Source organism: Bison bison, unplaced genomic scaffold (assembly GCF_000754665.1).
Source record: "Bison bison bison isolate TAMUID 2011002044 unplaced genomic scaffold, Bison_UMD1.0 scf7180017864519, whole genome shotgun sequence".
NCBI classification, from domain to species: domain Eukaryota; kingdom Metazoa; phylum Chordata; class Mammalia; order Artiodactyla; family Bovidae; genus Bison; species Bison bison.
The window spans coordinates 2,336,013-2,352,473 of record NW_011495072.1 but is presented as its reverse complement, the minus strand read 5'-3'; the positions used below and the strand labels follow the sequence as shown (position 1 = coordinate 2,352,473).

The following is a 16,461-nucleotide window of genomic DNA, read 5'->3' as shown; positions in this document are numbered from 1 at the left end:
ATAAAGTCTGTCACTGTTTCCACTGTTTCCCCATCTATTTGCCATGAAGTGATGGAACCAGATGCCATGATCTTAGTTTTCTGAATGTTGAGCTTTAAGCCATCTTTTTCACTCTCCTCTTTCACTTTCATCAAGAGGCACTTTAGTTCTTGTTCACTTTCTGCCGTAAGTGTGGTGGCATCTGCATATCTGAGGTTATTGATACTTCTCCTGGCAATCTTAATTCCAGATTGTTCTTCATCCAGCCCAGCATTTCTTATAATGTACTCTGCATATAAGTTAAATAAGCAAGGTGACAACATACAGGCTTGACGTACTCCTTTCCCTATTTGGAACCAGTTGTGCTAGTGGTGGGAAACTCAACCTCCCCACACCTGCTCCTCGGCACAGGGAAACATCAGCGGAGGCTGGAGATGTCACTAATAGCCTTGGGTAAGGCAGCAAGGAAAGCACAAGGGAAAGTACAGAGATACGAAAAGCCTCTGCATTTCCCTCTGCACCAGATATAAAGAAAGTGAAAGTGAAAGTGAAGTCGCTCAGTCGTGTCCGACTCTTTGCAACCCCATGGGCTGTAGCCTACCAGGCTCCTCTGTCCATGAGATTCTCCAGGCAAGAATACTGGAGTGGGTTGCCATTTCCTTCTCCAGGGGATCTTCCCAACTCAGGAATCGAACCCAGGTCTCCGGCATTGCAGGCAGACGCTTTACCGTCTGAGCCACCAGAGAAGCCCATATATAAGGTGTTCCATAAAATTATGGCTGGGCTCTGTTCCCTTGAGTTTCCACTCTCCTGGGGAAGAAAGAGGGGAAAAAAAGCACATGAACAGAGAGATGTTCATGCATTTTATGAAGGATAAAACCTGATATAGTAATAGACACACAGTTCACCACTCTCTAGAAGCTAGTGCTGGAAGGCCTTTGAGGAAATGGCATTTGAGTGAGGACCTGAAGGATGAGGAGTCATCCAGGTGAGAAGTGGGGAAAAGATGAATTGTGTATGCAAAGGCCCTAAGTCATAAAGGACATGAATGTGCTCAAAGGCTTGAAAAGAAGTGAGTATAGCAGGAGGAGAGTGGGCAAGGGAGAGAGTAGCCAGAATAAGGAGGGGGAAGCAAGTCATAGGTCAGGTCATCCAGGGTTTTGGAGTAGGGGATTCACATATTTACGTCCTATTAAAAATGCAATGGTAAAGACCATAATGGTTTTAAATGGAGGCTTACTGTGAAGTTGCCACATAGGAATGCAGGAGATCAGTAAGTAAATTCTAGAAATAGTCCAGATAACACTTAATGGTAATTCAGATTAAGGTGTTGGCAGAGTGGAGAAAAGAGGACGATTTAAGATCTGTTGTGAAAGTTGAAATTACAGGGTGAAAGATTAGAGACGAGGAGTGAAGGAGGAGGCAACAACAAAGATAACGCCTAGGATTTAATTTGAGTAACAGGGTGGTTGATGATGCCACTCACAGAGACAGGTGTTGGGATGGGAAATTGCTTTTAGTTAAGGTGGGCAGACTATTCAGAATGATCTTGTTAAATCTGAGATGCTCCTGAGATGACAAGGAAACAGTTGACTGCAATTGTACTCTTCCCAGAAGAAAAAAGATTTGACTGGAGTTACAAGTTCGGGTGTGGGTAACATAGAGATAGTAGTTAACGGCATGGGAAGAGATAAGACTCTTGGGGAAACAGTTCTCAAGAAATATGAGAGGTGAAGCTGGGGTCATGCTGGAAACTCCAATACTTATCATTCAGGTATAGGAGGAGATGTTGGCAAAAGATAGAAATGACTTAAAAAGTGGGAAAAAGTACAGAGTGTGCAGCTAGAGAACCAAGGAACTGAAAAGTATGGGTGGTTACAGGTGACGTCATGGGAGCAGCCTTGGTGGAGGGCGGAGGCAATGAATAGGGAGGCAGGAATAGTGGGGTGACCACTTGTGTGGACCACTGTCTCAAGGCCTTTCCTTGTGAGCACTATTCACAGTAGCCAAGACACGGACACAATCTAAATGTCCATCAACAGACGAATGGATAAAGAAGATATGATATATACATATACACATATATACATACACACGATGGAATACTAGTCAGCCATATACAAGAACAAAGCTATGCCATTGTAGCAACATGGAAGTACCTAGGGATTATCATACTAAGTGAAGAAAATCAAACAGACAAGCCAAATACTATATATTACTTATATGTGGAATCTGAAATATGACACAAACGAACCTATCTATGAAACAGAAGCAGACTCACAGACATAGAGGATTGACTTGTGATTGCCAAGGGGGAGGGGCCTGGGGTGGGGATTGAGCAGGAGGCTGGGGTTAGCAGATGTAAACTAGTATATACAGAATGCATAAATAACAAGGTCCTACTCTATAGCACAGAGAACTCTATTCAATATCCTATAATAAGTCATAATGGAAAAGAATATCTTAAAATGCATATATATGTAAAACTGAATCAATTTGCTATATAGCAGATGTTAACACAGCATTGTAAATCAACTATACTCCAGTAAAAAAGTAAAGCATACAACTAATCTAAATGTATTAAAAAAAGAAGAATAAAAAGGGAAAACCCTTAAAAAAGAAGTTAGCTTGTGAAGGGAAACTGGAGCTCTGAGATTGTTCAATGGATGAGTGAGCAGGAGAGGAGTATAATATAAAGCTATGTGTGTATATATTAATATGTACATATGTAAAATCAGGAGATGTTGTGTTTGCAGGCTGATGGAATCTCCAGCAGACAGGGAGACATTGAAGTCATTGGGGAGACTCCTTGAGGAAGCAAGGTGGGGTAAGATCAAGAGAACGTGTCAATAACTGGACTTTGATAGGAAGAAAGGCAATTTCTTAGTTTAATAAAAGGAGCAAAGATGGGATGGGTGGCTGGATGTGGGTACAAGGAAGAGAGAGGTCTTGATGTGTTGAGGGAATGTTTCAATGTTTTCAAGCGAAGGACGAGGCAAAGTTATCAACTCAGGACGGGCAGGTATGAGGTAGGAGGTTTCACTAGAGAAGATAATGTGAGTCATCTCAGAAAGTGGGGAAGAAAGCTCACTCTCCGCCAGTGTGGAGAGTTTATTAGAAATTTTGAGACGGCTCATTTAAAAAGGAACCAGAGCCCAGATCAGTGGCACAGAGTCCAATTAACTCAGAGGCGTTGGTAAAACTTGTGCACGCTCTCCTAACCATGCCTCTGATCATGGTGAGTCCACTAGAGTGAAAAACTCCTGTGCAGCTCTGAGGTGGACAGCTAGGCTCATCACAGAAGAGTCCCAAATTGGCCAACAAAATCTTCCAGAAACTTCTAAAACCATCATTTCAAACAAAATCGCAGGGTGATCTTCAGAACAGAAGAAACTGTTTTGGGTTAAATTATTCTGAAGTTCACCTTCATTTCTTTCACTGACCTTTATACATGCATTAATATTCCATCATTCCAAAATCACTTTCTGAGTGTGGTGGTCATTTGTGTCTCAATAAGACCATTGTCGTTGTTTAGTCACCAAGTTGTGTCCAACTCTTCTGCAACAAAATGGACTGTAGCCTGCCAGATTCCTCTGCCCATGGGATTTCCCAGGCAAGAATATGGAGTGGGTAGCCATTTCCTTCTCCAAGGCATCTTCCCGACCCAGGGATTGAAGCCAAGTCTCCTGCATTACAGGTGGATTCTTTACCATCTGAGCCACCAGGGAATGCATTCCCTTAGGAAGGCCAAACTTGATACCCTGGAGACAAGCATCTTTTAAACTTATTTCCATTAACGCTGAAATGACCAATACTGATCTCCCTCCTTTCACAAAAAAATTCTTCCTGATTTACTTCCTTATGTAACATTTTTAAATTATAAAAATAGTCATAATTGAAAAATTAGGAAAAAATTGAGGAGTTACCAAAAAAATTCACAGTTCCACCATCCAGAGAAGATGGGCAAAGAAGCTATTAATGCCTTTTTTCAAATTATGTTTTGGCGTCATTTTAATGTAATCATTACTGTCACCTCTACACAAGCTCTGCATTTTCCATTTAACAATGATGTACCTTTAATTGATAAAATATAAAACAGTATTGCTATGTAAAATATTTCTCATAGTAACTCTATACACGCTTTTCTGGTGTGCAGACACTAATTGGTAAAGAACAGAAGCAAGTGAAAACACCTGGGTCTTTCTGAGGTGTCAGAGGCAGGCAGAGAAATCCTCAGTACATTTCTGAACATGTTGTTGTTTGCCCTACTCAGTCCCCACTGCTCCCCTTGGCTGACTCTAGTGATGGTCTAATTGCTCCTCTCCTGTGTCCTGTCTGTATCTCCTTCCCTCCACACCCGAGCTGAACCATGGCAGTCCCTTTGTCCCTTTTTCTGAACAATGATTGACTACTTGCCCCCTAGGAATCTACTTTGGTCAAAAAGTTCATCCTCTTCCACCAAGCCCTAATCACAGGAAAATCACCTCCTATCTATACCTTCCCTTTCCCTTTCTTTTCTTCATTCTGAATAAGCCCCTCCCCGCTATGGGTTTATATCTTTGGATCTGAGGGCAGGAGTGGGGAGAAGTAAACCAGGTTTGCTGAGCCCACTCCTAAATCATAAGCTAAAACTTGTTTGCACCAATCTCTTCTGGCTTTCTTGCTTCTGAATAACATGACATGCATGTTCCCATTCTATGGTCATCTCCTTACAACTTGAAAAACTCAGAGGAAACCCTTGCCAATTTAAGACAAAAAATTCAGGAGGGGGGTGTATTCAATAGCCCTTCTTTCTACAATGTGAGGGGAACACAGGCTCCCCTGCATATGAAGGGGGAATCAGGTTTGTTACAGAGTACATTTTCTTTAAAATGCAGTGGTTCCAAAAGGCATCTGGATGCCTCCTATGGTGAGAAGATCTTGGACAGGCACAGAGGTCTCTTACCAGTTAAGCTATGTAGCAGATGCGGGGCTCTTGTCCTAGCAATAACCAAAAAAAGAGTCTTTGGGTTTCACATACTCAGCTGAGTATTAAATGACACCCACCTAGAATCCTTAATCTTGTTTTTCTCACTTTTTAAAGGTTAAAATACAAAATTCTCCCTCTTTGGAATTGGGCAGACTAGTTATTTGACACTTCAAAAGTATTTTAGACTATATTTTATTTCTAAATGATTTCTTAATACCAAAATTCAAATACTTTTCTGGGTATTCATTCTGTTGTTTTTCACAGTAGAAGGGAGGGAAATGGTAAAAGTCAGTGAGACTGATAAATATCTATACTTCATCTTGTGTGTGCGTGCTACATTGCTTTAGTCGTGTCCAACTTCTTGCGACCCTGTGGACTATAGCCCACCAGGCTCCTCTGTCCATGGGATTCTCCAGGGAAGAATACTGGAGTGGGCTGCCATGCCGTCCTCCAGCAGATCTTCCCGACCCAGGGATCAAACCCACGTCTCTTAGGTCTCCAGCATTGGCAGGCGGGTTCTTTACCACTCGTGCCACCTGGGAATACTTCATCTTACTCTTACATCTACATATTTGTGTATAATTTGTGTTCAATATATGTTCTATCATAAGATTCTCAAGGTAATATTATTAAGGATATTGATAAGAAAAGATGTCATAGAAGTTAAGTGACTAAGTCACTCCATTATCACGTGACTTCTGAGAAGCAGGATTTATCTTCAGAGTGCTACTCAATTCTCTTTCAAAACATCATTCTACGCATCTCGTAAACAATCTATTGACCACAGATGATGAGAGGACAAGACGGACTGAAAGAAATGTACGGTGTCAAATAAGTTTGAAAGAAACAGATTAAACAATATTAAAGAGATTTGTTTTCATGAAACTCCTCCATCTTTAAAAAGCGAACACAAAGTTCATTTAAACAGGGCATTATTTATGATTTCTTTTAATGGAGAACTTGGGACTAAATGGTTCTAGAACCTACTCTGGAGACACAAGGTTGTGGGAACATTTGGTGGCTCAATTAATCCATATCTATAAACCTAGGCTAGGGCTGCCCTGATAGCTCAGATGGTAAAGAATCTGCCTGCAATGCAGGAGATCTGAGTTTGATCCCTGGGTTGGGAGGATCCCCTGGAGAAGCAAATGGCCACCCACTCCAGTATTATTGCCTGGGAAATCCCATGGACAGAGGAGTCTGGCAGGCTATAGTTCATTGGGTCACAAAGAGTTGGACACAACCAAGCAACTAATACACATATGAACCTATACTAAGGAAATTATTCAAAATATGAAGAATTTTACAAGATAAGATTGTTCGTCATGACATTGTTTATTATGAAAGAATACAGAAATAATGGAGATGATGAACAATAAAGGAATTTTAAGTATGGTAGTCAATAGGATGTCACCTAGCCAATAACAATGGTAGGTGTGGATGCTGTGGTAATGAGAAAAAATTATGGTATATTTTAACTGAAATAAAACTGGATTAAAAACTTTTAAAATATTACAGCTGTGTAAAGAAACACATCCATAGAAAGAAACACAGCAAATATACCAAAATGTTAACATTAGTTGTAATAGGGTTGTGGCGTTATGAACATTTTGTTATTCCTTTTCTATACTTTCTATTTCTTTGCCCTCCCTGCATGCCTGCCAGACAGAAAAGACAATGCATGGGATTGAGTCAGGACCTTGCTTTCCTAGAGAACTGCTGAGGTGTAGGAAAGGTAAGCCTACAAGTGTCCTGCGTTCACTTGACCAAATGATACAATCTAGAGATTGCACAAAGTCCTGGGGTGCCATAGTGCCATCTTCAGGGTGCAATTCTTCACCCACAGAATCAGGACATAGCCATGTCTGTGTGGTGGTGGTGATGGTGGTGGTGGGTAGGTCTAGGTCTGATGTCTATCTGATGTCTGTCTCCTGCAGGATCCTTTGTGATTCGGCCAATGCTATCCTACATCCAGAAGGGAAGAGAGAAGGGCTGAGGACGTTTGGAGGAATCCCAGTAAATCTAGTTCTAAGAGATTCCCCCAGAGACAAGCTCATTTCTGGGCAGGGTGGCTGGGTGGGTGGTGAGATTGGATAAGAAGTCAGGATTCCCTTGGGAATAGGCGGTTTCTTTGAGCAGTTCCCCCACTTAATCTCAGAATGTTGTGCATGCGTGCTAAGTCGCTTCAGTTGTGTCCGACTCTATGCGAGCCTATGGACCGTAGTTTGCCAGGCTACTCTGTCCATGGGATTCTCCAGGCAAGAATACTGGAGTGGGTTGTTGCGCCAGGGGATCTTCCCGACCCAGAGATTGAATCTGTGTTTCTTATGTCTTCTGCATTGGCAGGTGGGATTTTTTTACCACTTGTATGCAGTGTAATTAGCAAGTTGGTAGATCCCACTGAGTAGTCATTCGTTCCTATAATGAGGCATTTCTGGGAAGTTCTCTACTGATTGCCAGCCAAAAGTTCTATTTTGCATAATTATTGAGACACAGAAGGGGTTTGTACAGTCGTTAAGAACGTGATCTTAGAGTCTGACAGTTCTGGATTTAAATCCCAGATCCATCTCCATTCAGCCACTGGAAATTTACTTAACTTTTCACACCCTCAGTTTTGCCATCTGCAAATTGAGAATAATACTCTGTACCTCAGAGTCATTTAAAGGATTAAGTGATGTAATGGATGTAAACAGCTTAAGTATAGTGCCAAGCAGACAATAATAGTAGCTAATTACTGTTATTAGCTCCTGTAACAGTAGCTATTTGTATTTCAAAATACTATTCTATTTTAAATATGTATATTTCTTTACATTTTTCCCAAAGTCTGTAAAAGGTTTCATTAATTAATAGCATCCCAATTAGGAAAGCGCTGCTCTAGTTTACAGATAAACCGCCAATGATTTACCCTGAATCACTGAATTTTGTAGCTCTTCAGATCCAACAGTTCTGTTGGTAGTATCCTCATTTCGATTATCCAGCCTCAAAGAATTCCACGCAGTTAGTGAGGCAAGTTATTCCTTTCCGGAAACCACACGGGTCCCTCTAAACTGAGTTTCTGCTCTTCCTCTGTTTGATTTCTTAAAATAGTTTCTGAAGATTTTAACCACAACTGAATCAAAACTAACCAGCCTGTAATTTCCTGGTATGTCCCTATGGCCTTTCTTTTAAAACAAAACACACATACAAAATGGCATTACATTGGCTGGTTTCCAGTGTTTCGGGGTTTTAACTGGAGTAAGCTGGAAAACGTCAATGAAAGTTATCCTAATTTCTCCTTGTCAGTCCTTTGGAGTAGGTTCTGGGCTGTTGGGGCTTCATCATGATATCTTATCAAATTTAGGTGCTTTTAATTTGGAGTTATTTTAAGAAAAGTTTACCAATACCAGCCGTCCATATTCCTAACTGCATGTCTTCCTTCTCTTCAGTTCTAGGACATCGAAAAATAAGGCAACTTGTATTAAGTAGATAAGTCAGAAAGAGAAAGATCTGCTCTGCTTTTATATAAAAGCTATGCCAAAAAATATCTAAGAAAATATGGACTGGTTATTTGAATTCACAACTTAAAAGCACAGTTAGAATATATTTGAATCTTTCCCCAAAACCTATCCAAAGGTTCTGAACTCAGCTCAGATGTACAGACTACATTTAGTTTGGCTGTTTTATAGTCATTTAAATTTTTTCCACGATTAAATGTTTTCTTTTAGCTAAATTCTCAATATATTTTAAATATTTTGATTCACAACGAAGTGTTTTGGCTTTTTAAATGTTTATAATTAATATATAACCTAAAAGTTGTAATTAAAAAGAAGTAAAAATGTGAATAATATTGTAATATTCAGATAATGACTAAATTAAAACCTGGTTCAGAATAGAAACCAATCAATTATTTTAAAATTATAATGAACCTTATGAAAATATATGTCCCAGTAGATTGTTTCTCTAAATGCTTGTTTCCATAAATGTTTGTTAAATTAACAATTAACAACAAATTGATAATGATATAACTAAAAATGCACAATAAATGTTCAGATAATGATATGTGCAAGGAAAATTCAATTTCAAGCAAAACATTCTCCTATTCAGATTTTAAGATAAAATAAAATCTAATTTGGGATTAATTATATGAAAGAATCATATTCAGAAGTTCTGAAATGTTAAAATACATTTCTAGAAATAAAGTATATTTTCTTCATGATATGTATGTTTGGAAATAACCAACAAGATGTTTCCAAACAGATAAAAGTTTCAAAATATATTCAACTTACTACAATTAGAGGCAGGAATTTGTCTCCTAGAGATTCACATGCTAAAGGGTTCTAAACTGTTCTTCAAGAAATATCTTCCTTGTATTATTTTTTATAATATTAATTATCCAGCATACTTTCTTCATAGACAAAGAAAATGCAATGTTAAGCATAGTCTGAAGTATTATAAATGATTAAAATTAGTGGAATCTAAAATAATGATATTTTTACTGTATCTGGCTATTGGAACTATATTATTAAGCATAGATGGTTAAAACAGAATCAAATATGTAGTGTACATACATTTTTTTCCATTGGAGAAAAAGGACAGGGACCTAATTATATTACTTTTTTTGTCCACATAGTCTCCCTAGTATTTTCTATAACTACTGCTATGAATAATTGTCAAGCATTTGTTTTAAAAAATGCAATTCCAAAGATTCAACAAAGAAGAAACAAAACACTCTGGGTTGTACAAGTGTAAACATATAGCTAGTATTTGAGAGAAAGAAACTATATATCATGTTGATGTTAAAAAGCTAACGAGAGAGTCACTCCTTGCAGGAATCTCAGAATCTCACCAGGGGTTCAGAAAGAAGCAACTGGATAAAGTCCTCTTTTCTTTTTTTTCATTTTCTAATCCACAACGTAGCATCAGTTTTCATGCTTTATACTTATTTTGCTATCTGCTCAATTCCCTGGCTGACAAGCATTAACCTCAATTGTTTTAAGTGACCTGCTGGGCAGCATTGTTGAAATGAACATAGATTATATCACCCCTCCAACAACTCCCTTAGTTTTGCCTTCACTGAGATAACTTTTCTGGAGAGTACTCCCTTCCTTTCAGTTTTCATCCGTTTATTTAGCACTGGCTTGTGTGTTTTCAACTCAGAGATTTTGGGGTTGATGTTTTGGGAATCCAATCTAATGAAGATACCGATTAGATTATGTAATTGTTGTCTCTTAATTGCTCAAAGAGTTCTTTTATGCATCTATTACTTTCTTATTTTTATAAATCTAAAATTCCTTAAGACTCTTAAATTTTTGACAAAAAGATTATTTCTGTATCTTAAGAATTTTATAACTGCATTATTATTTTGTTCACATTTCAAAGAAATAACAGTGCAGAAATAATTTTATACTGTTAGCTGTAAAAACTTCCTCGGCTTCCAGGATATCCCATTTATTGTTACTTAAAATTTGTTGACTGAAATCTAAAACCTACTCCTATCACAACTACTGACTCAAAACAGGTAGTAAATAAGTAAATCAACACTCAGCAAGTAACTTACATTTGTAGGTGCTGTGGGAAAGCACAAAGCTAATAGAAGGTGTAAGAATTTTCGGAGGACTCAGAGTCTACTTTTTATAATTCAGATTCCCATGTGACACTGGAATTTTAAAAAGGCAAGAAAAGCTGTTTCTATACTAGTTTCCAATTTTCCAATTTTTACTCTGCCAAGTCTTAACATCCCTGAGTTCCCGGAGTATTGCTTGAGGTACAAATCTCCTGTACCCGATAGAAAGAGCTTCATATAGATGGAAAACTGTACCATCAACTGTGTCCATATAAGTAGAATTTTCCTGGGAACAATATATATCACCCTAGTAAGAGGCTAAATAGGGAATCTCTTTGAAAAGCATAAAGCCCTTTATTACAAATATAAGGTGGTATTATTATTTTTTTTTTCTGTGATTATCCCATCAAGAGTTCAGTGCAAATAGGAAAGCCAAATTTGGGGAGGTGGGTGGTCTTACAAAGAGGAAGTAGGTATTATTGGAATGTGTTCACTTTTCTCTTTTTTTCTTCCATGACTTCGTTTTGCCGCTCCCATTTAGAGGCATGAAGAAACAATTTACTTATAAATGCATTTCATACAAACAAATGCACACATACTTATTACACATGTGCAAACAGAAGCATTTGACTTTCCAAAAATATTTCAGCATAATTTGGAAAATAAGAAAAACATTTCTCATTTTGACAAAGGGTTAAATAGCAAATGGGTTTGCAACTGGCATCACTTTGCCAAAAGGACTTTAAAATATTTTTTTTTCAGATGAAAAACACAAATTTTTGGAAAACACACAGATTGACTTCATATGCAAATGAAAAATCTATATGTGAAGAAATAATCAGGTACATAATATGGGAGTAGAAGTGATAGTTTGCTGCTGAAATATTTAGATTATTAGGAAGGTACAGTTGTAGCCTATTATTTTAATAAGTACTCTATTGAATATCACGTAAAATATTTAAAATAGTTAGACCCTGACTTTGCGGGGGTTTCTCACCTTTTTATATTCTCCTGACTCCGTGTCTGTCCTCTGGTTCCCTAATTTGTTCCTAGCGTACAAACAGACTACCATAAAAACGACCTCAGCCACATGCCCTGGAATATTGTCACATTTCAGGGGAACTTACTTTTAATGGGTTTGTCTTTGAGAAAATGTAATTCCTCCACTAGCTCTTTGGATAGACTTTCCCCTGGAAAGTTGAGGTGACGGTTAAATGTGCTAGGTAACACTTCGTGGCAGGCTTACGGAGAGAGGAAGTGCCCCAGAGAACCTGGCTGCAGCTCAGTCACTCTTGCTGGTTTAGAAAACCCACCACTGCCCTCCCAGTACCTTCTTCTCGCTTTCCCGGCGCTGCTGGTCTTTTAACTTAATCTGAAGAAGCTGAAATTTCAAGAGTTTCCCTATCAGTGGTAAGGTTAATTTCTCTCCGCTGTCCATAATTGCTTTTGCTGCCGTTAACACCTATGAAGAAACACAATTATTAGGAAAGTGGCATTTTATAACCTTTGGCATGTCTGTCAGTGATGAAAAGACAAAATGGTATTCTGAATTTCGTAATATTTGTCTTACTGCAAAGGTGCCTCAATGCTGGCCAAAAAAATTAGGGAAAAATGCCCCAATGCCATAAAGCGAGGCATTTACCCTCTACCCGAAATATATTGGGTTGTCTGAAAATGAACTTTTTCCAATAAGGGCTTCCCATGATGATGCTCGACTCAGACTCCCAAAGAGGGGTGGAGGAAAGACAGGCGGGGCTCGGTGTCAGGATGACCGACGGGTCAGTTTCATGCTACAGAAAGTCTATTGTTTGGCACAGCCAATAGCCCAAACTGTCAAACCTTGACTTATTAGGACGCTATAAATTAAGTAGGGTTTTATAATAATGGAAATGGCTATGTTAGCAGTCTTTTATTTCTTGGTGACCAAAGTCAAATGAAAGATAAAAGCTGTTTGACACAGAGGCGCCATGCGAATGTTGCTCCCCTACCCCCACTCCCTTGCAATTTAATGTTGATCCTGTTGGTATGCAGCCTAATTGGGGTGAAATAAGGTTATTGAGTTTTCTTTGGGTGACGACAGCCACTAGGAACATACAGCTGTATTGTCCAGATGTGTGGCACTGACAGCCTGTTTTATAACTATGCTTTTTACAGCTTGTTTCCCCTAAATTTCACACAACTCTAACATCTGGGCCCTTTTCCTTGGAGCCCTATAACCACTTTATTTACTGCAAAAAAAATAAAATCATGTAAAATATACCATAAAAAGTTGTTACGTGTTTCTCTTTCTTCATGTTGTCTCCCTAATAAAGTTCACCGCGGCCGGAAGCACTGTCACAAAAGTAATCTAGTCAAAGTGTTTCTCGACTTTTGTTTTTAAGCAAGTATCAGATTTATTTATAACCTCGGGATGAATTAGGTGTTACTAAAATGTTCTGACATGTTGCTTTTCTCCCCCCTTGGAGCAATTACTCCTCAGGGCGCATATGGTGTCAATTTCAGAGCCTCCCGTCTCAGACAATGACCGCGCACACTGCATCTCATCAGGCTGCGTCTTGTCTGAGGTTCATACCAGTCCTTGGTCAGGGCTTTCCTGACCGATCTGGTTCCTAAGGACTTTTCACTTTGCCAAGGGAAATAGCTGAAAGGAAGGGAGATGGCTATTTTGCTTCTAACTGCAGATGGCCCTGTGGATTATCATAAGCCAAAATGTAACTGGACCGCCTGGAGACCACGTCGGGGTTTCCTGCCTTGCATCGCAGGAGGGGAAAGCCAGGGGAAGAACTCCTTTAAAGCTGCTGTTTCCAAAAACCAACGGAACAGACCAAATGTCAGAAAGCTTTGCGTGTGTCTAAGCAAACACTCTCCGTGAAACAGAGCTCTTTGCTTTTTATGGCAGTTCTGCTCCTGCTAACACGATTTAGGGAAAGGGACATGATGGCTGTGATTTCTGGGAGCTGGAAAACATAAGGGTACACCTGCAGAACCTCACCATTTAATGATGACCAGACTCGAGAGACAAGGGAATCCTGAGGGGTTGGACAGTTAGTTACATATAAAATGAAAGCAGTCCGATTGGTTCCAGTCTCAAGGGTAGGTGTATCTGGTTTGAAATGGTGTGTTTCAATAATACCAGCTAAACACTGTGCAGACAATCAGGCTTCTTTGTGACATCTGGTTCAAAATATACAACTCTGAGTTTGTAAGGCTCAGAGCAGTCTAGCATGGGGTGTTTCCCTGTGATACAAATATAATGACAGTGTTGAAGGGAAGTCAACACTGGCCTGGGTCTCTTTTCCTGATGATCTGTGAAAACAGGATATTTACCTACGTCTGGGGTGGTGTGGGTGAAGCCTGCCTGGCGTCACGGTGATGGATGGGATGTCTCTGGAATTGCTTTTTATCCCCATGTCCCTATGAATGTTACCTCACGGTGTTAAAATGTACTCAAAGCACAACAAAACTTCCCAAGAGAAAGGTATTTTTCAGGCCATAAATGTTATTTCTGGTTCATCAAACAACTGTCTGTAGAGAGCTGGATTTAAAACAAAAAGCTGGCAAAGCCTTAAAATAAGAATGATATCCTCCTGTGAAATGGGGAGATGAGGAGCTGCAGGGCACCCAGGTTCTCACGGACACAGAGCCCATCAGAGCAGTGGCAGGGCGAATCCCAAGGAGGCGTTCTCCTCCCTGAACAGGCCCAGTCGGAGGGAGACTCAATGCTGACGCCCACACTCCTGGAGAAGGACACAGCAGTGCACGTGGCCTCATGAGCAACCAGCAAGCTTGTCCTTTCTGGAAGAGATGTGACTCCCACACGTGCCACTGTCTTTCTGTGCTTCCCCCAAAGGGAATGATCATATGACTCCTGGGGGTAATTAAAGTAACTAAAAGTCTCTTCTGAAAAAAATCTTAGACTGAAAATGTTTACGGTATGTGAGTCATCCCCTGGAGAGGTAGAAACAGAAAATTATTTATAAATGAATTTCTACTGAAAAATCTTTCTTCTCACACCCCACAGTTCACACTTCCACCCACCAGGAACTGGATCTTAGATGAAAAACCAATCCTCAGAAATCTTTGTCTGAAGGGTACATCTTTGAAGGAAGAAAAAAATATGTGTAGATTTTAAAAGGTGGTGCAGTTTCTCGAGTAACGTTTGAGGAAAGCTTCCCTTTCTTGCCTCACTTGTAGTAACTGAAGTAGTAATCAAAATGTCAACCTTTCAGAATTTTAAGCATTTCTTGTCTAGTATCTGGGCTTCCCTGGTAGCTCAGATGGTGAAGAATCTGCCTGCAATTCAGGAGACCTCAGTTCAACCCCTGGGTTGGGAAGATTCCCTGGAGAATGGAATGGCAACCCACTCTAGCATTCTTGCCTGCAGAATTCTATGTACAGACCACGGGGTAGCAAAGAGTCAGACAAAACTGAATGACTAACACTTGTCCAGTATTTAGTCAATGTGTGTGTGTGTGTGTGTATCTGTGTGTCTCTCTGTATATATATCTGTGTATCTGTGTGTGTGTATTTCTGTACGTCTGTGTGTGTGTGTGTGTTGGGGAGGTAAGATGGCAAGGGCTGTCGGTCTTGGGAGGATGAGGGATATAAGAGAAAAAGGGCACAGTGAGCTGATCAGAGCTATGGTGTAATTAGACAAAATCCCGTTTCCAGAACTAGGCAGAAAAAGTCCTCAGTGGGTTGAAACCTGGGTACTCATCAAGTCAAAATACCAAACAAATGATCCTGACATGAGTCAGAAACTTAAAATAATGAGTCTTACAGGCAAGTGAGACTTGTTAAATAGAGAAAAACTGCTGCCAGACAAGGCCTGTGTGTGTCTCCTAGACCTACTCAGGCCAGGCCACGGGGCCTGCCAGGGCTGTGAGGGATGTCCAGGTCAACGTACCCGAGGTGCTCAGTTCTGGAAAAGTCTAGTGGAGGAAATTTAGCTTCAAAGAGTGCAGCTGAGGCAGGAAGACACATCTGTGTTTTACTGTGTGAAGGTCTGATTTTGAAGGTAGATGCCCTTTGTCTTCTAGGAAGTTTGTGATTCTGAGCACACTAAGAAATAAAAGCATTTCACTGTATATCACTGGCCTGCCTCAAAGATTTATGTCATATTTACTGTCTAATGATCTGATCCAACAAAAACACACCAAATGAGCCAAATTCTTTGCTTTCCTGGGGATCAGGCCCACCTACAGCCCTCTCCCCCGCTCTTCATCCCGTTCTGAGGATCCTCCCCACATTAGTAGTAAGCACGGCATCAGTCTGGACAACACTTAGAACTGCTCCAAAGGTTCCCAGGGGAACTGAATATATGCATGTGTGCAAATGTATGTGTGTGTGTGTATATATATATATGTGTGTGTGTGTGTGTGTGTGTGTATAGATGATAGATAGATAGATAGATAGATAGGACTTCTGTGGGGTCTATAGATCTGCTGCCTGGCTTCCCTGGAGTGCTTATAGAACAGCTTGCATTGTAGCTTAACTTGCTGCATGTTCAATCCAGGTGAGTTCTAAGGAAGGTTAAGACTTTGGATCTGCATTTCTCCTGCCTGGAGCAAGCCATGGGAAGGAGGTGGTGGGGAAGAGGGAAAGGTGCTTATGTTGTCAGAGAAGGGAGGGGTGATGAGAGAGGCATAAGGTGAGGGAAGACTTTCCCTGCAAGAGTTCCAAATAGTCACCCTTTCTCCTAAAAATCTCTTGGTTTCAGGGTCTTCTTTGAGTGTCCATGGTATTTGTTAGAGTAGCTGTAAAAATGCTTAAGGCATGATTTCACATTTAACCCATTATTCCTGCATCAGTGATTTAGGGTTGGTTTGGAGATGTAAAGACCTCAGCAAATAGGAACAGAATCCATAAACCTGACTCACTCCAGACTAGCCCAGGGCTGAGCAAATACGTCTTTAACATGCTAATTTTATTTGTTCATTTGTTTTTTCATTCATTCATTCATTTGGTATCA

The 16,461-nt window shown here is 39.9% G+C and overlaps 1 protein-coding gene across 1 annotated transcript in view; it reads right to left on the bottom strand.

The window, feature by feature from the left end:
* The window catches only part of SPAG17 (sperm associated antigen 17), a 245,270-nt gene that overhangs the window by 171,406 nt on the left and 57,403 nt on the right, over positions 1-16,461 (bottom strand). The window contains exon 4 of the mRNA XM_010830710.1: positions 11,821-11,952. Coding sequence (XP_010829012.1) covers positions 11,821-11,952 — 132 coding nt within the window. The remainder of the gene's footprint in view (positions 1-11,820; positions 11,953-16,461) is intronic.